The sequence below is a fragment of the Panthera uncia genome, chromosome B4, assembly GCF_023721935.1.
Source record: "Panthera uncia isolate 11264 chromosome B4, Puncia_PCG_1.0, whole genome shotgun sequence".
Taxonomy (NCBI): domain Eukaryota; kingdom Metazoa; phylum Chordata; class Mammalia; order Carnivora; family Felidae; genus Panthera; species Panthera uncia.
Window position 1 is genome coordinate 43022411 of NC_064809.1, and position 26538 is coordinate 43048948.

General features: G+C 38.6%; 1 protein-coding gene across 4 annotated transcripts; it reads right to left on the minus strand.

The window, feature by feature from the left end:
* Window positions 1–894: 894 nt before the first annotated feature.
* Window positions 895–13936, minus strand: CLEC7A (C-type lectin domain containing 7A). Of its 4 annotated transcripts, XM_049627111.1 has the most exons (6): window positions 13579–13866; window positions 11653–11751; window positions 10690–10827; window positions 8965–9116; window positions 6833–6951; window positions 895–1803 (listed from the first exon to the last, which is right to left on the minus strand). In XM_049627111.1, the coding sequence occupies exons 1-6, from the start codon at window positions 13679–13681 to the stop codon at window positions 1668–1670; spliced, it is 747 nt and encodes a 248-aa protein (XP_049483068.1). In that variant the 5' UTR covers window positions 13682–13866; the 3' UTR covers window positions 895–1667. The 4 variants fall into 4 exon arrangements, with proteins under 4 accessions (XP_049483068.1, XP_049483067.1, XP_049483069.1 ...); XM_049627110.1 differs by lacking the exon at window positions 10690–10827 and having other exon boundaries at window positions 13579–13875; XM_049627112.1 differs by lacking the exon at window positions 6833–6951 and having other exon boundaries at window positions 1726–1803; window positions 13579–13901.
* Window positions 13937–26538: the final 12602 nt, after the last annotated feature.

A 26538-nucleotide genomic window follows, 5' to 3' on the forward strand; every position in this document is an offset into this window, starting at 1 on the left:
GAAATATGGCCCTTTGTAGCAACGTGGATGGAACTGGAGAGTGTGATGCTAAGTGAAATAAGCCATACAGAGAAAGACAGATACCATATGGTTTCACTCTTATGTGGATCCTGAGAAACGTAACAGAAACCCATGGGGGAGGGGAAGGAAGAAAAAAAAAAAAAAGAGGTTAGAGTGGGAGAGAGCCAAAGCATAAGAGACTCTTAAAAACTGAGAACAAACTGAGGGTTGATGGGGGGTGGGAGGGAGGGCAGGGTGGGTGATGGGTATTGAGGAGGGCACCTTTTGGGATGAGCACTGGGTGTTGTATGGAAACCAATTTGACAGTAAATTTCATATATTAAAAAATAAATTAAAAAAAAAAAAAACTTCCAAATGTTAATCATCAAAAATAGTACGACACGTTTTGCCTTCTAGGATGTTAATACCGCAGCAATGGGATTGTTTTTTTCTATATTCATTACCAGATCCTTTTTGATTGATAGTATTTAAAAAGGAGAAAGCTTTCTTGTAAGAGAAATTCCCATACAACTTCACATTATACAAAATCTTATTAGTCAGAAATGTGGCAGACGTACTCTCTGAGCTATTTATACGAAAAAATAAATAAATAAAAAGATGGAGTTGCTGCTTTTTCATGATACTTTTTTTAAACAATTTTTTTTGTTACATTTTTATTTACTTTTGAGAGAGGAGACAGAGCACAAGTGGGGGAGGAGCAGAAAGAGAAGGAGACACAGAATTCAAAGCAGGCTCCAGGCTCTGAGCTGTCAGCACAGAGCCCAACGTGGGACTCGAACTCATGAGCTGTGAGATCATACCCTGAGCTGAAGTCGGATGCTTAACCGACTGAGCCACCCATGTACCCCAGAGACAGAGAAAAATTTTTTAAAGGATTTTTTTAAATGTTTATTTATTTTTGAGAGAGAGAGAGACATAGCGTGAGTAGGAGAGGCGCCGATAGAAAGGGAGACACAGGATCCAAAGCAGGCTCCAAGCTCTGAGATGTCAGCACAGAGCCTGACATGGGGCTTGAACCCACCAACTGTGAGATCATGACCTGAGCTGCAGTTGGTCGCTCAACCGACTGATCCACCCAGGCGCCCCTCATGATGCTTTTGATCATAACCGTGACCACATCGATGAACAAGATGATGGAATAGCTCTGATTGTAGTGAAGACGTTCTTTCTCATTTCTTCATTCAGCTGTTCAGAAATACATTTTGCCTTCCACTTGTGTCTGGTAAACTGCTAGAAGTGGAAGAAAGCATCATGGGAACACACCACATGTACTCCAGGGGCACCTTTCAAGGACAGAAAAATGAGTGTGGCCGGCCCAGAAATAAAGAGCCTTTTGAAACACCACGGATATGTGGCTAACTCCAGGTTAATGCTAAGCCAATGGTAGAATGGACCTAGAAGTTCAGCTGTCCCTACTCCACATGTAGGGCTCTGTTAACTAGAATGTAAGGCTGGTCTGCCAAAACAGTTGAAAAGTACAGCATCACAGACTCTCCATACCGTTTCTCAGTTAAGACTGAAGCTGGCTAAGCTCTCTTGATTATTTTTAGCATTTATTCTGACCTCCAGTGTCTTTCTTTCCTGTTTTGTTTTTTGCCCTTCTGGTTGTTACATACTTCTCTCTGTTCTTTACATCAACAGCCTCGTCATTTTATTGACAACTTCTTCTCACAAATACTGTATGAAGGCAAACTACAAAGTTGGTCATAAATTATTGATAGGTGAATCCACACGCAATCGTGAGATGAGTTTTCTTGAATTTCTGTGCTTCTGATCTGAAACCTGTTAAAATACAAAGAGGTGATTAGAAAGAACATAAGAAACACTGTCTACTGTCTATACAATGCTGAAAGAAATTGGCAAGGATATTGTGAAAAGAGTTTCTGAAGTGTCCATGTTATTGAAAAAGGAAATTTGAATTTACATTGCATTAGTTTTCAAATGGTAACAGGATAGTCTTCATTATTAACGCATAAAAATGACTCAAAAAAATTTTAAGAGAAACACTGATAGTTACATAAAATGAAATAAAGCTCCTGACAAATAAGAAAAATCGCTCAGTATCCCATAGAAAGTGCTTTGTTGATCTTTCAACCTCTCATCTAGAAATATATTTATCAAATGAAACAACAGGCTAGTGAAATTATCTTTGGGTGTATTTAGTGAACAGACCAATCAGAGGAGCTATTATTGAGAAATACCTAGCACTAATGAAGAATCATAGATATCGAGCCCATTTAAAGGCAGGGAAAACAGCATTATGTATTTTAATTCATTCTGAAGACAGAGTTGTATTACAATACCATGATAGACAATTATGATAATTATCATGGTAAGTGGGTGTATGGCCCTGTTCTCTTTGCTGAAATAGAACAGTTCTCCTGAAAGGGCGGCGTTTATCAGTCAAGCTTGAAGGGCATCACTGAGCCTCACCATAACAGCTACAGACTGGAACGCTTCATCTTGTGTATCTATCTCTTCTTGGCCCTGAGGCTGGAGGATTGAGAGAATTCTTTTGTAGAAATGACTAGGCTAAAGCAGGAAACAGCCTTGATTTAGGCCTCGTGGAAGAAAGCCAGGAATTGTAAATAGTGACAGATTAGATGTGAGAAAGAACCAAACTGAAACCATAGAACTGAGAAATTTACGACACAAAATTAAAAATTTAATGGAGGTTTTTAACACCAGATTAGTCATAGATGGGAAAAAAAAAACTAGTGAACTCAAAGATATATGAGAAGTAAATATCTAAAGAAAAAAAAAGGCTGAAAGATTCAGGAAGAAGCAGAGAAGACATACAGAATATTGAGAATGGGTTTATAATGTATATAACTGGAATCCCAGAGGAAGGGAAGAAGCAACATTTCAAGCAAGTATGGCTGAGAATTTTCCAAAGCTGAGAAGACATCAGATTTTAAACATATGTTAACCTTCAAATAGATGACCTTTCAAAACACCAAACCAAAAAAAAAAAAAAAAAAGAAAAAAAGAAAAGAAAAAAGAAAAACATGGCAATATCTTTGAATGGCCAAGACAAACAAACAACAAATTTTCAATTTTATGCTCAAAGAAAATATTTTTTGGAAAAATTGAAATAGAAACAGGTTTAGACAAACACAGAGAATTAAACTCTGAAATTTCCACTCTAAAAGGAATCAGGGAGTATTCTTCAGGGTAAGAAAAATGGTTGGTAGGAGAGGCAGAAGAAAATAAAAAGCATTACAAACCATAAATATGTGGAAAAATCTAGAGGAGATGACTATATAAATCTACTGTTTGTTAAGGCTGTATTTTTTATTGAGTCCAAGAGGGTCATCAATTGTTGATAGGCCATTTATTGACCTAATACTGTGAAATAAATCCATCCAGGATGGGAATTTAATAGAAAACCCTGCAGAAACTGGAAAACAAAGGACTAATTCGGTGCAGAAGTCAATGAAAATTAAAATACCGCACAGAAAAGACTGTCAGAAGTGCATGTCTCAGTCTCGCCACCAGGTGGAAGATGGGAAGAAAAAATTATATTCCCCAAGAAGTTGCCCCAGAAGTAACTGTCACTTACATAGTTCTATCTGAATCCGTAATACCAGTGTAGTTTAAAACAAAACAAAACAAAACAAAACAAAACAAAACAAAACGAAAAACCAAGTAGAGTGTTTGAGTAATCTCACGTTTGTGGTGCCTCTCTCTGACTGGCAGAAACAAATGCTAATCCTTGACAGACTTCAACTTCAGCTGAGACCTACAGTGATTATAAAAGGACAGCAGTTGTAAGACAGGTGCCAATTGCAGAGATATTAAAATGTGGAAAATTTAATGTGAGAGCATTAAATAAACTCCACAAAAATAATAGCATGTAAATTGAGGAGAGAGTACACAGAGTAAAGTAATATTCTAATATTTTTTATATTCCCAGGAAGAACATTAAAAAACAATTAAGATTTGGGGCACCTGGGTGGCTCAAGTCAGTTGAGCTTCTGACTCTTGATTTTGCCTCAGGTCATGATCTCAGGGTCATGGGATAGAGCCCCGTGTCAGGGTCTGTGCTGATGGCATGGAACCTGCTTGGAATTCTCTCTTTCTCTCTGCCCCTCACCCCTGCTTACTCTCAATCTCTCTCTCTCTCTCTCTCTCTCTCTCTCTCTCTCTCTCACACACACACACACACACAAACATTTAAAATAAACCAAACAATTAATATTAGACTTTGATGAGTGAAGGATATTTGTTGTAATCTTTAGACCAACTACTAAAAAATTAGTGAAAGAGTAAATTCTAAATTATTATAAGAAAAAATGGGGTAGGGTATGCCTGGCTGGCTTAGTGGTTGAGCCTCTGACTTTGACCCTGACTTTGGATCCATGGTCATGATCTCACCGTGCATGAGTTTGAACCCTACATCGGGCTTGCCTGTGTCAGTACAGAGCTGTTTTGGATCCTCTGGCCCACTCCTCTCACTGACCTCCCCTGCTCATGGTCTCTCTCTCTCTCGCTCTCTCAAAAACAAATAAACATTTTTAAAAAATCAAAGAAAAATGGAGTAATAAAAATATTAAACAATTCAAAAAGAGGAGAGAAAGAAAAGAAAAAATTCATAGGATGGACCATACACCTGTACAGTATAAAAATTCTAAATTTAAATGTGCCTAATAATACAGCTTCGGCACATCAACTAAAATGGTTACAGAATGGTAAGTAGAATCACAATGGGAGACTTTAATATACTTCTCTCTGTAGGGAAAGAAGATAAAAGATAAAAACCAGAGAATTGCAATCACACAGAGTATGTTCTCTGACCATAATGGAATTAAGCTGCAACCCAAAGCAAAGGGATAATTATAGAAACACACAGGTATTTATAAATTAAGAAATGCATTTCTAAGTCTACGGACCTATGGATCTATGGACTCTGCATGCAAATTAGAAAGTATTTGAACTAAATGACAATAAAATACATTAAATTATAGCCTTGAATGCACATATTTGAGAAAAAGAAAGAGGAATTTCATAAGTCAAGCATTCATATGAGAAATTAGAGACAGAAGAGCAAATTCAACACAAAGAAATTGAATGGAAAGAAATGGTAAAGATGAGAACTGAAATTAATAAAAGAAATTTTTTAGGGGTGCCTGGGTGGCTCAGTCGGTTAAGCGGTCGACTTCGGCTCAGGTCATGATCTCGTGGTTTGTGGGTTCGAGCCCCGTGTCGGGCTCTGTGCTGACAGCTCAGAGCCTGGAGCCTGCTTCAGATTCTGTGTCTCCCTCTCTCTGACCCTCCCCCGTTCATGCTCTGTCTCTCCCTGTCTCAAAAATAAATAAACGTTAAAAAAATTTTTTTTTTAAATTTTTAAAAAGAAACTTTTTTAAAGGCACAGAGGAATCAATAAAACCAAAATTTCTTTCTTTGAAAAGAGAAATTGAATTGGAAAAGACACCTGAAAATAATGGGAGAACAGGCTCTCTCTCTCTCTCTCTCTCTCTCTCTCTCTTATACACACACTCTCTCTCTCTCTCTCTCTCTCTCACACACACACACACACACTAATAATAGAAACTGAAAAGGAAAATATAATTCCATATTCTTCAGATATGACAAAGAAACTAACTGACAATTACAGTGAAGAAGACCTCAGCACTTTGTGATAGTTAATTTTTTTGCATTAACTTGACTGGCCACACCCAAATTAACATTATTTCTAATTATATCTGTGAAAGTGGTTCTGGGTGAAATTAGCGTTTGAATCCGTGGATACATGAAAGCAGACGCAGACCCCAATATGGGTGGGCATCATCCAATCCACTGAGGGCTGAAATAGAACAAAGAAGCCTACAGAAGAAGAGTTTGCCTTTTCTTGCCTCACCGTGTGAACTTAGACATCTCAGGGTAGCTCGTCTCTACCCGAGTACTAGGTTTTATACATCAGCTCCCCTTGTTAGCACCCTTCCATACCTGAACTGAATTTATGACCACAGGCTCTCCTGGATCTCCCGCTTGCAGATGGCAGACTGTGGGACTTCTCGGTCTCCCTAATCACATGAGCCAATTCCTGATAGTAAATCTCCACGGATAAATTATTTCTCAATGTCACGTGTATCAGTCAGGGTTCTTCAGAACCAATAGGTGATCTACATAGATCTTTTTCTAAAGAATTCTGGCTGATACACACACAACAAGGAAGAACTTATAACTAAGCAAATGTAAACTATGTGTCAAAGAACTCTGTAAAATGTAAAATGTGTTGCTTTTACAATTAAGGATAACAGCATGCGGCACACGTATTTACTAGGCACGGGACACTGTGCTAAGTGATGTTACTTTCATCTCCTTTCTTTACCTTAAAAGCCCACCAGGTAGGTACTATTTTCATTCTCATTTATAGATGAGGAGGAAGGGGCTCAGGTGGGTTAAGCAACTTACCTAATTTCACACAGTGAGCGGACCAAGCGTTGGCTCAAGCTGAGAGCCAACTCCAAAGCCCATGCTTGTAGCCAGAGTTTTATACTAACAGTGACAGCTCCCCCTAACTGGACAGCTGCCGACATGTGCAAATGCCCTCCTCATAAGAAAGCTGAGGCACGTTTGTGTTAGCAACACTAGATGACCAGTCAACTCTTTTTGACTGTAAAGTCCTCCTCTACCATCTTCTTTTCTTTTCTTTTTTCTTTTTCCTGATTCACTCGTTGTCTCTCGCTATCATTTTTCTTTCTGCCTCTCTTTCTTATCAATGGCCCACAAATCAGATTCTTAACTGGTTGGCATGCTCTTAGCTTTCTGAGAAAGGGCATGAAGCTTTGTCTTTCCAGTTACTTACAAGTCAGAAGAGAATCTCGAGCCGTCCTCCCAGAGCCATGGTCCTTCAGTATGATGGCGAGAAAGCCCTATCCAAAATGAATTATCGGGTTGAGAAGACGCTTGCTTCATTATGAATTCCTGTAGGAAAACATAAATACAAACGCATGTCCAAGAGTGGTAGAGGGAATGAATTGACATAGATGATAGACAAAATAGATGGGGAAAAAACTCTTACAGACGTTGAAATAGAGACAGCAGATTGAATCGCTTTGATAAAGAATGCATGCATAGGCTGGCATCAACCTAGAGAAAAGTGCCAACCATCGAATGCCATTGGGTGTTTCCAGAAGCATATTTCACTCCTTCAGAGTCGTTATTGTTTAATTTTCCAATGAAGAACAGATCCGTAACGTCAAAATCGTACAGCCTCCTTCCAACTTGCCCAACAAAATCCAAAGATGACAGAGCCCTTCCACAGTTTTCATGGATGACAAGCCACTATCTTCTCCTCAGATTGACTATATGAACTGATATGATTTTTGTCAAGAAATGCTCTGCAGAGTTAGATTAAAAAAAAAAAAACCTATAAAAATAATTTAGTTCCACGGCGTGTTTTATGAATAAGTAATTTGAGGGGTTTTTTTAAATTTTTTTTAACGTTTATTTATTTTTGAGACAGAGAGAGACAGAGCATGAACGGGGGAGGGTCAGAGAGAGGGAGACACAGAATCCAAAACAGGCTCCAGGCTCTGAGCTGTCAGCACAGAGCCCGACGCGGGGCTCGAACTCATGGACCACGAGATCATGAGCTGAGCCGAAGTCGGACGTCCAACCGACTGAGCCACCCAGGCGCCCCAGTAATTTGAGTTTTAATGACGACATTTGAATTGTTGACAAATGAGAGAAACATCTATGAGCCCAACCAACTTCCAGTGTCCTTCTCCTTCCTTGCCATAATCTACTTCCATTAATTTTCATGTGAACCACAACCGTTAGGTGATGTGGGACAGAAACACAAAAATTGAGAGGAAGTGAAAGCAAAGGTAGAAGTTATAGATTGTTTAGATGTATGGAGTGTTTCCTGACTCTTAATTCCTACTCATAGTCCAACTGAGTCCTACCCTTCATTCATGATGCATTATAAGTCCCACTTTTTCTGTAAAACTTTATCTACACTGGCATGTCTCTGAATTCCTATGTCATCTATTGCCAATACGAGATATTTAGTTTTTAGCAGCTGTTGAGTTGTTACTTTCTTCTTACAAACTATGTAAGCATTGAACTTGCAAGGTTACTTTTTAAACCTCTTTTCCTTTCCCAGGATATTTCAAGGAGTAAATGATTTATAAATGTGTATTATTATTACTGCTATTTTCCTTGATAATAATGCTGACAAGGCAGGGAATTTTCTATTTTACTCCACCAACTTTAAGAATTGAAACCCAAACCCACAAAAATGAGGAGTGGTCTGATTATTACAGTCAGGCAAACTTGGAGTGTGTTTGAACAGATTTGTTTTAAAGTGAAACGTATTTACTTTTAGAATTAATTAATTTTAAAAAGCACATAGGAGCGCTTGGGTGGCTAAGTCCGTTGTCTGTCTGACTCTTGATTTTGTCTCCGGTCATGATCCCAGGGTTGTGGGATCGAGCCCGTGTTGGGCTGAGCATGGAGTCTGTTTAAGATTTTCTCTCTCGGGGCACCTGGGTGGCTCAGTTGTTTGAGCGTCCGACTTCAGCTCGGGTCATGATCACACGGTTGGTGGGTTTGAACCCCGCAACGGGCTTTGTGCTGGCAGCTTAGATCCTTGAGTCTGCTTCGGATTCTGTGTCTCCCTCTCTCTCTTCCCCTCCCCTGCTCATGCTCTGACTCTCTCTCAAAAATAAATAAACATTAAAAAAATTTTTTTCTAAAGATTTTCTCTCTCCCTCTGCCCCTGTCCCATGCTTGTTCTTTCTCTCTCTATATATATGTATAAAATAATAAATAAACATATTATATATTTTACCCATTTAATACATGCTATTATTATAATTATGGAGGATATGAAAAGTGACTTTCTTTTAGGGAAAATTATCATTATCTGGAATCTACCTTTATTTTTCTGCTCACTAGAGACCACAGATCATTACAACTGAAGTCTACACTTACCAGTTCTTTTTCACTGTCTATCTTCAGGAGATTAGAGTGCAGTTGAGAGCATTGTTTTTTACTGCTATTCCAGGAAGCTAATGATGTCCTAAATAGGTAACAGTTGTTCTCATGTATGATCCAGTTAGGAGGACAAGAGTTGGAAAAAACTCCTGGAAATAAAAAGTAAATACAATGACGTTCAGATCATACCAATTTACTCTTTCAGTGCAAGCGACCATTCATCCCGTGGACACTTAATAATCAATGAATTGCCAGTGATATATTTCATTTTCAGTTCAAACTATAGGGTTATGAGTTTTGAAAGTTTGTTTATTTATTTTGAAAGACAGAGACAGAGAGGCAGAGAGAGAGAGAGAGAGCGAGAGAGAGGAATCCCAAGCAGGCTCTGCACTGTCAGCACAGGGCCTGATGAGAGGTTCTATCTTATAAACCGTGAGATCATGACCTGAGGTGAGATCAAGAGTTGGACGCTTCACTGAGCCACCCAATCACCTCAATAGGGATACAATTTTTATATAAGAGACCATAATAAAATCCTCCATTCATTTAAACTTTAAATATAAATTGAATAATTATAAACAGTGTTTTAAGCAGTCAGTCCTCCTTTCCCTTTTGATTTGTATTCTATTCTTTCAAATTCAGTCCAGACCTCCCTTTCTTCATGATAATTCTTAAAACAAATCAACTTAAATCAATCTTTGAGATATACAGTAATTTCATGTTAACTTCTTTTAGAGGTGTGAGATCCAATTAACAATACAGCTTTCCAAAGCAGAAAAGAATAAAAGCAATGATTCATATTACAGAATATCTCTGTTTTGTATCATTAGCTATGTGATACAAATAGTGAGAAGATATGGGTCCAGAAATGGAAAACTGAAGTCAAAATATTGTCACAGTCAATTATGACACAATTAGAAATAAGGGTAAAGTGCATATCAAACTGTAATAAAATTAATGAAATTGTATGATTAAAGAAAAACAAATATAACCAGAGTTTTTAAGAACATATCTATTAGGTCTATTTTTTTGGCATGTGCTCAATTTAGCCTCTTCATTCTTAGCACATTTTCCCTTCTTTCCTTTTTCTCTGCCTTTCTTCCTGACATCCTATTTCCTATTCTAATGACATTCCTTTAAAATGTCAATTCTGGGGGCGCCTGGGTGGCTCAGTCGGTTAAGCGGCTGACTTCGGCTCAGGTCATGATCTCACGGTCCGTGAGTTCGAGCCCCGTGTCGGGCTCTGTGCTGACAGCTCAGAGCCTGGAGCCTGTTTCGGATTCTGTGTCTCCCTCTCTCTCTGACCCTCCCCCGTTCATGCTCTGTCTCTCTCTGTCTCAAAAATAAATAAACGTTAAAAAAAATTAAAAAAAAAATTTTAAATGTCAATTCTGAAAGAGGAGAGAACACATTTCTTTCCTTTGCATCAAGTTATACCATCATCTATAGATCGAAATACATAGAAAGTGATCAATTAGTTACTGATTTCAAAAAAAAATCCAACTTAGCAATGTCTGGCCAAAAGCATGGGATATTTATATCACTTTATTATATATATGATAGGGGCATACTATTGTGAGATAATACTGATATGTGCTTTCCCTGAACGCACAATCCCTGCATGTAAAAGTGCTCTCTTTACCCACCCTACTCCAGGTCTTAGCACCAATAATTGACCTTTCTGGATTAAGGATTCCACTCATCTTTTAACTCTGCCCTTGCCTGTGGTTGTGAAAGCCTTGGTAGGAGCCACACTGTCTTCTAAAGATGATTGTGTGGGTTGACTGTAGTTCTCTTTATTTCTTGATGGAAAGTTGTCATTCTTCAATGGGTTGCTCTCTGAATTGGGTCTCCAAATAGCTTCATATACCAACAACAATTATAGTGACAGAAAAAAAAAGTCATTCTACTATATTTGAAATTATAATTCCCAAACCCATATTTTTGTTGGAACACAAAGGGATATATTCTTGATTCATGATAAATAGAGAACACATTGCTGATTGAGAGGTCAAGATAGATAATAAATAATAGATAGTGATGATAGATGATAGATAAATAAATAGATGATAGATAGATAGATAATAGAATAGATGATAGATAGATTAAATAGATGGAAAGGAAAAAAAAATAACTTCCATCAAGGTGTAGTAAAAATGAGAAAAAATCAAACAAGTAAAGAAAGAGTATGAAAGAGAAAGCAAGAGGCAAATGAAATAGAGCCAATTGGAGCATGACAGATTTGAAATAGTAATTAATCTATCCTTTTTCTGTTATTTAAAAATGAGAGCTCCTTGAAAAAACCCCAAAGGCACAATAATATGTTATTGACAATAGAATTTGTGAGATATAAAATCTAAAAGAACTCATTCACCCATCACAGAATGTCTGTTTAGTAAGGGCCTCAGGTAATTCCTGATATTATTCAAGGGAACTTAGATTAAAGATCAGGTACAAAACAATTTCCTTAAATCATAAGATTCATAAAAATAGTTATAGTCTCTTTTAAAAAATTTTTTAATGTTTATTTATTTTTGAGAGAGAGCACGTGCTAATATACAGATTACGTTAGATTATGCATGTCAAGCTCTTAAAAGTGTGTCTGGCACAGTATACATGCTTATCAAATGTCTGTTGTTGTTGTCGTCGTTGTTGTTAATTTCTCCCCCCCCCCCAAATACTTACCCGTGGTACCCAGGACCACAGCTGCCACCAGTATTACCAAGCATAGGATTCCCAAGGTCACGGCAATGGGACGCCAATAAGGAGACGTAGCACAAGTTCCTAGGAAGCCAGAGGGAACAGAAATTAAATGCAGAAGTAGGGTAAATCACACAGCACTTCAGTTTTACAGTTCATCAAAATCTGGCACATTCTGATGTGAACCATTACACGCAAATAATCTAGTCATCTGGGATTATCTGAATTTTCTCTCTCCTTTATCATACCTCTTCAGGTGCCAGAACTGTAATTTCAGCACATGCCCTGACATCTGTACACTCCTAATTTTAGTTTCACATTGACGTCTCTAGGTCCTGACACTATCAGGATTTCTGAAATCCCACTCATTTTCTTTTAATTTTTTTTAATGTTTATTTATTTTTGAGACAGAGAGAGAGAGAGAGAGAGAGACAGAGCATGAGCATGGGAGGGTCAGAGAGAGGAGGAGACACAGAATCCGAAGCAGGCTCCAGGCTCTGAGCTGTCAGCACAGAGCTGGACGCGGGGCTCGAACCCACCAATGGCGAGATCTTCACCTGAGCCAAAGTTGGACGCTTAACTGACTGAGCCCCCCAAGCGCCCCTGAAATCCCACTCATTTTTATAAAAGACAGCTTAATGTGGGGAAATAGCATGGGTCCCTTAGGGCAACCTTCTCTTTTCAGTTATTTGTTGCATAACCTTGGGTGAATTACTCCCTCTGCTTATTCATTTCTCTTTGTGAAAAATTGGGTAATAATACCTCAGAAGATCGTTGTGGGAACCAAATGGGCTAGCACATAAAAGCATCTCGTCCAGAGATTACTAGGTCATTATACATAACTCACTGTTTGTCAACAAATACGTAGAGACATGCACCTGACTCCCTACCTCTTACATCATCCAGTTTGCCAGTCCTCTTAAACCAGTTGAGCAAGAAAAGAATTGCATAAGTGGTAAAGGGGAAATGAGCAATGTGAATGACCAGAAAGCAGAGGAGTGCAAATGCTCATGTCAAAACTTGTGAAAAAAATCTTCTCTTGATAACAGGAAACTTATTTTATGTTAATGCACTGCAACAAAGACTATAGCTCTGCCTTTGACTGAGAATAAGCAGTCTAAGTGTTTCAGAGAATTGTATAATAGGAGAACCATAGAGGACACTAAATGGTTCATTCTGTGAAGAGAGAGATTTTTCAATCTCTTTCACCATTTTCACTCTTTTCATATTACGTTTAACACTCATATCCTGTTTATAGGATCTTTTCATCTAACACACCTTTCCTCTAACACACATTTTCATCTAACACACAGTTTCTAACGCTGGTATACAAAGACCCCCAACTTTTGATTTAAAAAAAATCCAAATCAATTTCTTGTCACAAAAACCCACATCAGATTCATGATTCCAAACCCTATGACTTCCAACTTGCCTTTACCACTAAACCAAATATTTGGATTTTTTCTTGTCCATCTTCCATCGTTTTATTCTTCTCTTTCTTATCTTCAATATTCTGATGTTGTTGACATACACTTCTCGAAGTTTCCATGACCTCCATTCTACAATTTGCTCCTTTCTGCCAATCAAGCAACAAGCCACTCCCACTAAAATTTCTTCATCTTTGCATTCATCACACTTATGTACAGTTCCTTAGTGCCGAAGTGTCTATTTCTACAGAACGGAGAAATTGTAGGTATTTTCTGTCATCATAATAATTATTTTAAATACTAATAATTAGTCACCTAATATTTGCCATGAGGAAAGGCTTAGTACACTTTCAAATATCCTCAGTGATGTCTGAGAACCTTTTAAAAGGTTTTCCTCCTACAAATACCAAATCTTTCAAATTTTCCCCGCGTAAGTGTTTTAGTTGATGACAACAAGAATGTTGAAGGCAGAAAGAAAAAATACCTTTCTCTAAGACCACATGTCTCCCAGTGACGCCTTGAGAGCTGAAGTCTAAACGAGTATAACCATCTTCATCCAAATTTTCTACCTCAGAACGGTATTCCATTGTTCTACTGAGTCCCTGAATTGACACAGCATTTGAGAGATCCTTCCTCTGTTCTTAAGACAACTGCCCGCAGACAAAAGAGGATGTATGAGTCAAATCATGTGGGATAGTCACTTAATGAGTTTTAACAAGTTGAGCTTGAATAGTCCAATCCGATAGTCAAAGGCAGGAAACGAAAACAATGCCGTGTTGAGTTCCCATTTGTACCTTTATTTCTGTTTCTAAAATTGATGACTCTTAAGAAAATGACAACGCAACACAATAGATAAATCTTTGTTTCAGGCCAAATATAAGAAAAATGAAATACGACTTCATACATGCATTCATTTATTCATGTGTTTGCTCATTCACTAAACATTTATCAAATGTGCAACTTTTCAACTGGCAGGAGCCAGGGATGCAAGGATAGAAGATTAATGTGAAGAAGCTCATTGCCTGGGGCACCTGAGTGGCTCAACTCGTTGAGCATCTGCTCTTGATTTCGGCTCAGGGCATGATCCCTGGGCTGTGGGATTGAGCCCCGCATGGGGCTCCGTGCTGAGAGAGTGGAGCCTCCTTGGGATTCTTTCTCCCTGGATTCCACATCTCTTTCTCTCCATCCACCCCTCCCCCACTCATGTGCGAGAACAATCTCTCTCTAAAATTAATTAATCAATTAAATTTTACTTAAAAAGCATAGTGCCCTTCATATGAGGAAGAAGAAGAAGAAGAAGAAGAACCAGCTCACTGCCTAATAGAGGAAACCTACAGATAGGTATATAAAGGATGCCATAGGATGGGACGTCTGGGTGGCTCAGTCGGTTAAGCGTCCAACTTCGGCTCAGGTCACGATCTCGCGGTATGTGAGTTCCAGCCCCGCGTTGGGCTCTGTGCTGACTGCTCAGAGCCTGGAGCCTGTTTCAGATTCTGTGTCTCCCTCTCTCTCTGACCCTCGCCCGTTCATGCTCTGTCTCTCTCTGTCTCAAAAATAAATAAACGTTAAAAAAAAAAAAAAAAGATGCCATAGGAGCAATTGTTGTAACAACAGAGAGGAGGAAAAAATAATCTCTTCAGGATTCGCTAGGGATTGATAATTCGAAGTGGTAATTATTTATTGAACAATTACTATGAACTAGGTACTACCCATTGCCCATGTTTTGTCAATCTCAATGTTCCAACAAGTCTGGATGGGATGCTTTTCTTTTCTTTTTTTTTTTTTTTTTTTACTTTCAAATGAAGAAAATGAGATATAGAAATGTTAGCCCTTTGCTCAGTTTTAAGAAGCTAATAAAAATATTGAAGCAAAGAGTCAAACCAAAGTCTACTCTTGCTGCCTAACTCATGATCTTTTTAAACACTTATATTACAAGGACGTAGTCCCCCCTTATCTGTGGTTTTGTTTTCCATGGTTTCAGCCACCCCCAGTCAACTGTGGTCAGGAAGCAGATGATTCTCCTGATGTATCATCAGAAGGTCAATAGTAGCTTAACCCTGTGTCACAAGGCCTCTATTATAGGTATGTATGCATAGGGGGAAAGAACGGTATATAGAGTGTTCAGTACTATCCTTGGTTTCAGGCATCCACTGGGGATCTTGGAACATATATATCCCCCAGGATACGAAGAAACCACTGTAATGGCTTATGGAGAATTCTGGGACTGAGATATTATGCAAAATACCCAAATTAATGAGATATGGAAAACACTTATCATTACTGGACACTAGACAGTTACCCAATCCACTTACAAGACTTTGAGGCAAGCAGAATAAAGGAGACATCTAACTACGTCAAAGAGAAATGAAGCCGGACACTCATAAAGGCAGTGAGGACAGATTTCATTCAGTAACACTGTTACAATAGAAAAGAGGGACCGGCATGAAGGAACTCAACTACCCCAAAACAAAAGACTGAAGACTTTTTAAAGGTGTGCTAACAGAAAGACCGTTAATCTGTGTTAATCCGGATGTTAATCCGAGTGAAGATTTGTTTCTTAGTGCTTATCTAGAAGAGAAATAAACTTCTCCTATCTCTATGACAGGTGGCAGTGGTACATGTTAAAGCAAGGTGGTGCCCCCACGGAAGCTAGACCCTTATCCTCCCACAGGGACTGGGAGAGTGAGACTTATCTCCCTAACTCCCTGAATGTCTGCCTTTCAAAGAGATGGCTCTCAGGTTCTCGAAGAAATAGTTTCGGGTAGTAGATTTCCTTTCCAAGGGTCAGAGAAAAACTCTTTGTGGACACATCGCAAAGTAGTAGTGTGGATCCCAATCTCAATGTCCATCAGTCTTCCAGGTCTTATCATGCAGCCTTTGGACAACAGGGGGTTTTTCACGAGTATCTGGAAGAAAGGTCAGCTGACTAAACAGAACAGTAATGAGGGGAGCACCTTCCAGGCAATAATAAAAACTAGCTTTCTGCTGTGGACTCAGGCCCCCCATTGGGAGAATTTTGTGTAATAACTTTTATTTTCTAGAAGTTCCTTCCTCTATTTAATCACAATCCTACAAAAACAGTTGGGCTTTCTAAACTGTCAAAGCGATTTTTCCATAAATGGAAACTTTAGTCGTCTCTTTTTGTCTGGGATTAAAACAACTGAACAGTAATTACACAAATCATTGACATACTAGAAAAAAGAAAAAAAAAAAAACCTCTCAGTATTTCAAGGGACAGGAGGGGGTTAGGAGAAGAATCTATGTATTCAGAGAAAAACACCCCTGGTTACACATTAAAGTAAGCAACAGGCGAAAAACAAAACCATCCTTGAAAATGAAACACACAGTTTGTAAACTCAAAATACAATTAGTTGAGGGGGTCGCCTGTGTGGCTCATTCGGTTGAGTGTCCTGCTCTTGATTTCGGCTCAGGTCATGATCCCCCGGTTTGTGAGTTCGAGCCCTGCATCGGGCTCTGGTCTGACAGCACAGAGCCGACTTGTGATTCTCTCTCTCCCTCTCTCTCTGCCATTCCCATCCCCCCTCATGCACGCCATCTCTCACTTTCTCTCTCAAAACAAAGAAACTTTAAAAAGTAAATAAATACGAACAAAAATACAATTAGTTGAATCAAGAGTCAGATTAATGAATTAATTACTTAAGGCACTGCATTCACAATACCTGAATTAGCTTGGTCGTATTTTCATTTCTCTATATATTTATTTAGCTGTTGTGAACAGTGGTGTTCACTCCCAGAATTGAAGCTCAAAAAATAGGGGTGCCTGGATAGCTCAGTCTATTAAGCATCTGACTTTTGATATCTCAGAGCCTGCTTGGGATTCTCTCTCTGTCCTCTCTGTCCCTTCCCCACTCGTGTGGGCACACCCATGCACATGCATTCTCTGTCCCTCAAAAATAAATAAACTTAAAAAAAAAAGAAAGCTCAAAAAATAATATCCTTCCTAATCAAATACCTATTTTGCTGGGTTTACTAGAATGAGTGTTAGGCCGGCAAAACAGGAAAAGCCCCAAGCATGTGTTCAGTGTGACTTTTTGGAAAACTTATAGAAAGAAATGCATATGAATAGATAAATAGATAAATAGATGGCTAAATGAATTAAATAGAAAACCAGATTATTTAAAACAAACTAAGCATTCATTTAAAACTCTTGTAAAAAAAATAAATAAATAAATCGTCAGGAGATAGCAACTCTCCCAAGTGCCTTCCCCATTTCACAAATTTCCAAACAACTTTGAAAATTTCATCTCTAATTTGAATGCTAGCTTGGGTCTCCTCCTTCCTTCTCTCCCCCCCTTTCTCTCCCCACCCCCGCTTCTATCCATTAAGCAGTTAAACATCTACTGAACCTTTACCGTATTCTCAGAAGCCTGGATACAAAGAGGAATGAGGCCCCCTCCCAACTGGTTTCACATTGTATTTGGAGAATAAAGGGAGAAAAATCACTTACATTGTTCAAGCACCTCTGGTTTGGGCGACCCACAAAAACTCCTTTGCTTTATTCCCAGCACTCTTTCCGGTTTTAATTTCATGCTTACTACAAATGAGGTAGTTGACATAGGATCCTTTCTTAGAGGGCGTAATTTTTTTTTAATTAAATCAAAGCTTCTCTTTAAAATCAGCAAATCCTTGGGGCGTCTGGGTGGCTCAGTCGGTTAAGCGGCCGACTTCGGCTCAGGTCATGATCTCACGGTCCGTGAGTTCGAGCCCCGCGTCCGGCTCTGTGCTGACAGCTCAGGGCCTGGAGCCTGTTTCAGATTCTGTGTCTCCCTCTCTCTGACCCTCCCCCGTTCATGCTCTGTCTCTCTCCATCTCAAAAATAAAATCAGCAAATCCTTCATAGTTAAAATGTGCCTTTCACCACTTTTTCCCAGTCCACCTTCTCTTTTCTGATTGTGTTCAGGCTCCTGCTACCTTATTGCTCCCATAGCTTCATGGTTTCAATTTGCTACATTGTTCACATTCGACATGGAACCTACTACCCCTCTTACTTTGCCCCTCTTTTCTTCCATTTTTAATGTTTATTTTGAGAGACAGAGACAGAGCAGGAGCAGGGGAGGGGCCGAGAGAGAATGAGACACAGAATTCGAAGCAGGCTCCAGGCTCTGAGCTGTCAGCACAGAGCCCCACGCAGAGCTCGAACCCACAAGCTGTGAGATCATGACCTGAGCCGAAGTTGGACGCTTAACTGACTGAGTCACCTTCTTTTCTTCCATTTTAATAGGGAGAAGTATACTTAATGTGCATATATATCACGCTGCTATGGCACTTGTATTTGAAATTTCCCAGTCTCCCCAAGGAAGAAATGCATTTCTGTGTCATTTTCTTATTGTGAGATGCTTATAACAGTTTTCCTCACTATCCTTGTGTCCTTGAGCAGTGCTGTACCCAGCATATTTAACACCCAGACTGTTATTTTTGCTTTGCTTTATTTTGTTTACTTTCCTCTCCTCTATACAACAATATAGTTTTCAGTAATAATCATGAAATGGAACGAATAATAATAATGGTCAGAAAACAAATGCAGGTAGTGGATATATTTCGTTGGAAGTTGTAAATAAAATAATGCCAATCAAAATTAAAATATGTGTTTAAATAGGTCTATGAAAATAAAAATAAATATTGTACAAACTACTCAATTAAATCGATAAAATCCTTTCCATTATATTAATGCCTTTTTTTTTTTTTTTGGAAAAGGAGAGGAATTTATACCTATATATAGGTATGTCACTATAATAAATAATGTTATAATTTCTCTTTGGCTCCCTTATCTTCTCCAAATTTGTCAATGACATTGTCAAAATTAATCGTTATTACATGTTCGTGTTAAGCGGACTGTATACCCAGACATAATCAACTCATTTTTGTTCAAGATTGACTTAAGACCCTCTTTCTTTGTTCATTTTAATTTCGAAAAATTTCTGTCACCGAAGCAACAGGTATATAAACAGGAAAAAGACTTACACATAGGATGTGTGTGGCAAAGATTTATAAAAATCCTGTTTCACAATTATTCGAGAAAATGTAGTATTGTCTGTGTCTTTGTTTTTTCAGGATCAGTTTTAGAAAATTTCCAATTTCTCTGCAGGTTGAACAATTGTATAAGTACAAATAATAATTGCAAACTGTCACATAGAAAGACAATAGAAGTAGTTCAAATTCTGTTTTTTTTGTTTTTTGGGTTTTTTTTTTTTTTACTTTATAATCACTAGGCAATGCAATTGATGTCGATTTCAAATCTATAGTTTAAACCCAAAAACATTCCATAATGAGTAACTGCAAGCAATGTAAAGCAAGAGGTACTCTGAGTGAACTTGAGCAATTCCAAACCATTCCACATTGGTCTACAACAGCATGTGTCAGTGTTAACGAGGAATCCTGTGAATTAACTTCCGTGTAGAATACATTTACTGAAGGAAAAGGTATAAACCTGCAAATCTGAAGTACATATAGATATAAATATAGATATATATACACAGATATAGTTGATCCTCATTATTCATGGATTCCTGAATTGCAAATGTGCCTACTTACTAACATGTCATTGTAATTCCAAGTCAATAATTATGGCTCTTTCATGATGATTCACTGGCATGAGCAGAACAGTGAAAAATCTGATCCACCCTGTTGGGGAGGAAGACTTCCTCGGCCCTATGGTCCTTCTAGACTTAGAATCAAACCGACATGAGACAGACTAAAAGGAGAAAATCACATTTAACAGGTGTACCTACCGGACTTGAGACTCAGAAGACAAAAGCGGCAGCATATGAAGCTTATTTGAGCTAAGGAGAGGGGGAAGGGTCTGAAGGTACAAAGGGGAGGAAGGCCATTGGCAGGAAGGTGAAAGGGGATGTTTGGAAAAAGAAGGCTGCCTTATTATGTCCATAAGCTCCTTCTGGAAAGAGGAGTCTGTTAATTCTTCTCTTCCTGTTTCAGGATCTTCTTTCCAATGTAAATGTAGGCAGTTGTGGGGGAGGCATAGTTTTTCCTGCATCTGCTGGGTTTTGATTGCTTTTAACTGAAAATAATCTTTATGCCAAAGTGGCCCGTGTGGGAGCAGCCTGCCCGGGAAGCCCCTACCTCCAACATGCCTGATACCAAATGAATTTGAACAAAGCAACACTGCCTTTTCGTTCTGGCTCTCATGCCGTAGAAGAGTGTCCTTTTTACAATCCATTTAGTGCTTTTTCTTTTTTTTTTTTTCTTTTTGCATTTTTTGTTGGTTACTCCACGGTTTGCAATGTCCTCAAACATAGCGCTGAAGTTCTGTCTAGTGTCCCTAAGCTCAAGAAGGCTGTGATGTGCCTTATGTGTATTAGATAAGCTTTACTCAAGCATGAGTTATAGTGTTGCGGACTAGGAGTTCAATGTTAATGTATCAACATTATATGTTTGCTGAGGTGTCTTTTAACAGAAACATATATAAAACAAAGTTATGTATTCTTCTGTTGACAAGAAAATGTTGTGACCAGATGCTTCCAGGAGCCTAACCCTGTATTTCCTCTTGAAGCAATAGTCAGTGTTCTCTGTGACTTCATAAAACATAACTACTGATGGGATTTTGGGGTGATGGTGGGGTTCAGAGCTGACGGCTGAGAAAAAAAATCGTGAAGACATCGTTGGTGCAAAAAGGTGATTTTATTAAAGCACAGGGATATGACCCGTGGACAGAAAGAGCTCCACGGGGGTTGTGACAGGTAACTGATTATATACCCTCAGGTTGGAAAGGGTTTAGGGACAGTTAAGTCTCTAAAGAATTTTGGAAGCCAGATTTCCAGGACCTTGAGGGGCTAGGTGTTGTTAAAAACCGCCTTTTGTTACCATTCAGTAAAACCTCAATCATGAGACTCTTCAGAGGCATAACAGGGGGCCATAAGCATGGCATAAGATTGCCAGCATGTATCTTGGGGGAGTTGAGATACAGGAAGTTTCAAAGGAATTTTTATATTTTAAAGTACACTTACAAGATCCTGGAGGGTGAGGACAATGTTAAGCCAAGATTCCCTTTTGCCCCTAGCAAAGCAGCTGAGCTTCTAGAGGCAGATCACTTTACCTGTTTGAAGGATTTATCAATGGGCTGTAGGCAATAAGGGAATTTAATTTTTCATTTGCCTTAGTTTCCCACATCACCATGGCAAGCACTTAAACCCCTTTCCTTTGTTCTTGGGTAGTCAGGAGTGTGTGAGGAATGTCACACACATTGGGGGGGGGGGGGGGGGGGGGGAGGGGGGCAGGGGAGTGCTAGTTTGTACTTTGCCCTCAGCTTGCATTATGCTCCCTCATCAACTACCATGAATACTAAAAATTGACTGCGTAGGTAAGTAGCTAAACAGAGTTTTAAAACTAAACAATAATCACGAAAATTGTTCAAAACTTTGGGCAGCAAAAGATATTTTCAGGGAATATTTGATCATTGGCATTGTTTAGTGTCGCTAGTGATAATAAAAAGCAGACTGACTTTTTTTTTTAAGTTTTTTTTTTCTTTTTTTTTGAGAGAGAGACAGAGCGTGAGCAGGGAGGGGCAGAGAGAGAAGAAGACACAGCATCGGAAGCAGGCTCCAGGCTCTGAGCTGTCAGCCCAGAGCCCGACGCGGGGCTCGAACTTGCAGACCTCGAGATCTGAGCTGAGCTGAAGTCGGACGCTTAACCGACTGAGCCACCCAGGCGCCCCTCAGACTGACTTTTAATAATTTTTTTTTTTTTTTTTTTTCTCTGCAGATGATCCACTGCCCCCATATTGCCTGCTTGGCTCTCTCTCCTGGCCCCGTGAGGATTTAGATAATCAGACGCTAGACTGTCTTCCTAATTTTATTTCCTAACCATCTCCCCTCCACTGTTCATGGTCTTGAACACTGACCTCTTTTATCACCCAAACACACCAATTTGTTCCTGACTTAGAGACTTTGCATTTACGCTGTGGCCAACTGCTTTGCCTTCAGAACTTTGAATGCGGGATTTTTCTTGATAATCGGTTCTCAGTTCAAACACCATTCTCTCTGGGCAGTCTTCCCTGATTGCTGAATCTGAAGCCGAATACAACCAGGGTGCTTTCCCAGCATTCTGAATCACATCATAGAGTTTTGTTTGTTTTCTTCCAAGCACTTCACACTATTTGAATATCACTCATCTGTTTATAATTAGACTCATCCCACGCACAGGTTTTACAAACTCCAGGAGTTAAGAATCTTGTTTGTCTTGTTCACTGATAAGTCCCAAGAACCTACCCCAGCTTCTGACTCACTGTACATTAGCAATAAATATATGTTGGGTCAATGTATTTAATTTAATTAGTGTATTAAATAATTAATTAAAAACCTTTAAAAGTAACAATATATGTGATATATATGATATATAGATATAGATGATATATATATCTATAGATAGATAGATATAGATGATATATAATATATCACATATATTATAGCCTAAAATTATCCAGTTCTATTGTCTGGTTCCGTTTATAAAAGACAAGAATTCTGTCTTTATAGCTATTCTGTATCCGTTGTCTGGTATAGTGCCTAATTGGGGGGAGAAAAGAGAAAACAGGCAATTATACACCTTATGAAAGAACCAAACTATCGGTAATTCTAATTTCTAGTCCCAAATCACAACCGAGTTGTCTTTAAGTTTCCTTTGGAGAGCAGAGGCAAGCAAAGGGTAGAGGGTGTCAGTTTCAAACGGGAAGTGGTTTTGGTATGTTTATGTATCTGTTTTAGGTCACCTGTGGCACTGTCCCTCTTTCTTCCACCTGTAGCGACTCTTCTTTCCCATCGCGTTTACTTTTGTTGCTCTATGTTTTGGTCGAACATGAGTGTGTTGGCTGTATTTTCTTTCTCTCCTGTATCCTTAAATTTAGCGCCATCTTTAACAGGAAGAAAGATGCAGCAAAATGTGATACAGGACAGGTGAAACGAGAAAATCGCTAGACTGCCCCGGTACTGACACAACCAGAGCATCTCTAATTCTGCTTGTTGTATATGTAGTTATTTCATACATAATTTCACTTCGAAGAAAAGCAATTGAACCAACAAAATAGCAGGAAGCTGTTCGCCTGGTATATCCCATTCATTTTGTTAAAGAGAGGAAACAGCCCAAGATAGGGCAATTGAATTGCCTAGGGCGAAAACAATCTCTAAGTTATCGGCAGAACTTCTAGATTCAAAGTCCATGTTCTATGTGACGGATGCATCGTGTTGCCTGGCTGCTCCTGATCCCGTTACTGATTGACTGAATAATTATTTACATATATTGTTTAATTTTTTTTCTGTGTTTGTTGTGATTATTTACATATATTGTTTAATTTTTTTTTTCCTGTGTTTGTTTCCTCACCAGTAAAATGATGATGGGTTTTACTCTCTCTTGGGATCCTTGGATGGTGAATAAGAGAAGTCCAGGATAATGAAAACAAGAAAACAGATTCACTGGGTTGTGTGACCTGAGGGAATTCAGTGTAAAATTAATCAAAAACATTGGCAAAATCAGGCAGGAGTGAACGAGGCGATGGGGCCATCTGCTGCTTTTATTAGGAATTTCAAGACAAGTTAGAGGAAGTTAATCCATTTTAATCCACTTCTGACTATAAAACTGAAGGCTCATAATAAAAATCCTTAAAGGCATCTAAAGTCTTATCACATATGTTTCTTTAATTTTTAACTTTTAATTTCTGCCACCGTAAGTTCCCAGAAGACAGGAATCTTGTCTTAACTACTTATTCCCAATGCCTAGAGTATTACTTGCTCATATTAAATAAGTAAATAAAATTGTACCCACGTAGCTATTTTAAATTTAATTTTTGACTTTCTTCTTCCACACTAGACTATAAACACCATGAGAACAGGCTCTGTGTATATTCACTACTGTTTACCCCTTTAGTATTAAAGAAAGAAGGCACTCGAGAGAGAGTTGTTCAACGAATGAATGATCATACACACACACAAAAGTAAGTGAGAAAAATATTTAATCCCCATCTCTCTGTAAAAGTAAATTAGAATAGTGTGGAGAAAGCAGAATATCCTGATAGTATTATTTTGGTACCTAAGTTACTGAAGTATGTAATCACCTATTTTAAAATCACACATTAGGCACCCTACATTATTTCCTATATACATTTCCAAAATGTAATACACATGCTTCCTATGATGGTCATAATATTCAGAAAAAAGTGCTCATTTAATTTTTTTTTTAACGTTTGGAATTTATTGTAAATGAGTAAAAGACTTGGTGCTATCCAAGCATCTCAGAAAAGACCTTAGCAAAGGCTGGTCGTTTGACCTTTATGAACGATATTGAGGTATATTTTTGCTGTCAGTCTTATAGTGTGCTTTATCGAACTTAAATAATTAATACGATTATTGGATTGTTTCTTCTCTAATGGTAGAATGATAAATTATCTGTCAGCTGTGCTCTGACTGGAGTAAAAAGTTAGAACTGAGACATGTAACTGTTTACTGATATATAACATGGACCATTAAGTTTAAACGTGTTCCAACCAAGGGCTAATTGAATAATTTTCAAAGCCACTTGGATTTTCCCATGGTCCAGGTACAAGCCAAATGGCTAACAGTCCTACCTAGAATTCTGAGTTTCCAACTGTGCAAACGTTTAGAACCACTTACTTCTGTCTCATTTTTAAAATTTGCTCTCAGAAAACCAGTGGCCCATCCATTTTCTGGTCCATGGCATCCTTGACAGGTTAATACTGCGGGGTGCACACTGTGGGGTGATCAGGAATGATCATGGAGAGGCAGAGGTTGGGAGTAAACGGAGGTGTGAAAAAGGTGCCCTTGGAGACACTAAGGTATGAAGATTGGATACTTAAACTTTCCTCATTTTACTTGCTAAGGTTGAAAATCTTGAAACTTGAATGATAAATTCAGGGCAGCGTGCATATTCTGCTCATGGTTTCAAACCAGCACAGCCTAATTCTGTGAAATACTCTAAGGTAATCCAATATTTGAAATAATATCCGCTTATATACCATCTATTCCCATACTGACCCAACTGCCTTGCAGAGAGCCCTAATTAACTCAGAAAATCTCTACAAAGTAGAAATGAAGAAATGCTGAACGATAATTTTGCTGTGGTTAAGAAAACAAGTGCCAAGTCAGGGTGCATTCCATAGCACAGTATTTCGACAGCAGCAACAAATTCTAAGCAGTGTTTGCAAACACAATTCAACCTAGGTTAAGGAGGTCTTTAAGTTACTTGGTCAATTTGTTGCAACGGGTTGAGAATCTACTATGAAACACAGAAACTCTTTTTTTTATTTTTATTTTTTACATTTTATTTATTTTGAGAGAGAGAGAGAGAGAGAGAGAGGGAGACAGAGCACAAGTTGGGGAGAGGCAGTGAGGGAGGGAGACACAGAATCCGAAGCAGGCTCCAGGCTCCGAGCTGTGAGCACAGAGCCCAATGTGGAGCTCGAACTCACAAACCGTGAGATCATGACTTGAGCCGAAGTGGGACACTTAACTGACTGAGCCATCCAGGTGCCCCTGAAACACAGAAATTCTGTGGGGCTTTATAAAGACAGGAAGAAAGTGATAACATAAATAGTATCAATAACTAACATTTCTTGAACTCTTGCCAAATCTTGGGCACTATATAAAGTATTGTATAAACGTTATTCCATTAAATTCTTTGTGACCTATTACATGTGAAATGAAGATCTATGAGCTACTAGTATTATTCATATCTTTCAATTAAGAAAATTGAGGTAATAAGATACCCAATGAAGAATTTCAATTAAGAAAATCAATATAATAAGATATTGAGTAACGTATCTTAAACAACAGGTATAATAATAGACTGGGATTTGAACTCAGGTAGTCCAGATTCAGAGTCCTTGTGCCCATCTTTAATGAGAAACAAACATAGCATAAACCATAAGTTATTTACGTCAGGGATCAGCAAACTTTTTCCTGCAAAGAATGAGAGTAGGGGTGTCTGGGTGGCTCTTAAGTGTCTGACTTTGGCTCAGGTCATGGTCTCACAACTTGTGAGTTTGAGCCCCCCAATCGGGCTCTGTGCTGACAGCTCGGAGCCTGGAGCCTGCTTGGGAATTCTGTGTCTCCCTCTCTCTGCCCCTCCCCGACTTGTGTCCTCTCTCTCTCTCTCTCTCTCTCTCTCAAGAATGAATAAACATTTAAAAAAAAAAAAAAGAATGAGAGTAAATATTTGAGACTTTGTGGATCATTTACAGTCTCTGCCGCATACTTTGTTAAATAACCCTTTAAGAATGTAAAATCCAGCCTTTGCTTTCAGGGTATATGTAAATAGGCTGTAGACCAAAAGCTCTAGGGGTTTAAAAATAACTTTATTGCTGAAAGTAATTTAAGGAAATAACAAAGATAAGAACAAGAAACAATACTTAAACTAAGAGAGAGAGAGGGAGATCCCCAAGATTGATCAGATTAAGTCAATTGCC

Coding starts and splice junctions, on each gene's coding strand:
- CLEC7A (XM_049627111.1), bottom strand. CDS start 13,681: ATGGAATACCGTTCTGAGGTAGAAAATTTGGATGAAGATGGTTATACT. Junction 11,752..13,578: donor ACATGTGGTCTTAGAGAAAG/GTATTTTTTCTT, acceptor CTGGCTTCCTAG/GAACTTGTGCTACGTCTCCT. Junction 10,828..11,652: donor TGTGGTCCTGGGTACCACGG/GTAAGTATTTGG, acceptor TGGTATATGAAG/CTATTTGGAGACCCAATTCA.